Raw genomic sequence first — 1,193 nt, 5'->3', positions numbered from 1 at the left:
CTACCCCGGCCCCCGTTAACCCGGGGGTTAACNCCCCCCCGGCGAAAACAGCCTCTCGCATTCCGCCGACATGGCCTGGATCGTTTTCAGAAAATCCCCCCCCCGGGGGGGGGGGGAAAAANCGCCATCCGCGAGAGCCGAGGATATCGCCGTCTACGTTCATGCCAATACTCCAATGGATCCCGGACATCACCGTCTCCGTCCTCCCACGATGACTGCCACAATTCGAGCTCGTCTACATCATCATCTACATCATCGTTTCCATCAAAGCAGCGAGAGCCAGTCAGTTCCTCCTTCGCCACACTAGGCCCAGACATAGATCGCGTGCGCTCGCAGTACGCTTGAAATGGATTGTAATACTTCCTCTGCCGCTTAGCCGCAGGCCTTTCGGCAACGCGACCTGGCACTATCCGTAGGCGGCGGTATTGCGTCTCCCATACCTCTCGAACCGTTTGCTTTGCATTGACCACCCAATCAGGATGATCTTTCCACTCATTTTCAAAATAGCCCCATCGAAACGCCGGGTGCAACGCCAAGGCGGTACAGTAAATCGGTGTCTCATCCAGCAGGCGGTAGTATTTGTTGAGCTTTTCCCAGCCCAGATTGATGTTGATCCTCAAGTGCTCGAAATCAGGTATCCCGCATGCGAGCTGCTTGTATTTCTCGAGAACTTCTAGGAGAAACTCAAACCCCTGAACGACTTCCCATATATTTCCGTACGAGCCAACCCATCCTCGCTTTCGCCTACGCAGCTGGCCATCGCCCTCTAGAGTCCGCACAGCGTCCTCGTAGAATCCCAGCAGCTTGGCCAGATGCTCCAGGACTATCCAGTCGTTGCTCGTCAGCTGGTTCTCCTCCATGCAGATCCGAGGCTCTTTGGCTGACTTTCTGGCGCCGCCAGTTCTCTTTGACCTGTTCTCCTGTTCCCATTGCTGGCGATGCTTCAGAATGAGCTGCTCGAGAAACGGTCGGAGAACGATAGCGCGCCGGATNTTACCCCCCCGGGGTATACAGTTAAGAGAGAGCCAGCGTGTGTCGTTGTCGATGATCANACGGGGTNTAAAACCGGGGGGTTACGGTCGGTCTCGCCTGTATCCTTGCAGCCGATGACATATCAAATTCCGATCGCTGTATGCTTCGTAGCAGACCAGTTAGCTGGTCTGACCTTCTGACATCCACTACAAGGTTATGTA

At 55.0% G+C, this 1,193-nt stretch overlaps 1 protein-coding gene across 1 annotated transcript; it reads right to left on the bottom strand.

Annotated features, from left to right (window-relative positions):
• Positions 1–372: 372 nt before the first annotated feature.
• Positions 373–860, bottom strand: BBA_09077 (transposase-like protein; the record flags this gene model as incomplete). The annotated part of the gene is made up of 2 exons (XM_008604174.1): positions 373–384; positions 441–860. The coding sequence occupies 2 exons, from the start codon at positions 858–860 to the stop codon at positions 373–375; spliced, it is 432 nt and encodes a 143-aa protein (XP_008602396.1).
• Between the last annotated feature and the right edge of the window lie 333 nt (positions 861–1,193).

This window comes from Beauveria bassiana (assembly GCF_000280675.1).
Source record: "Beauveria bassiana ARSEF 2860 unplaced genomic scaffold BBA_S00045, whole genome shotgun sequence".
In the NCBI taxonomy this organism is placed as follows: domain Eukaryota; kingdom Fungi; phylum Ascomycota; class Sordariomycetes; order Hypocreales; family Cordycipitaceae; genus Beauveria; species Beauveria bassiana.
This window is presented reverse-complemented; position numbering and strand designations above follow the sequence as displayed.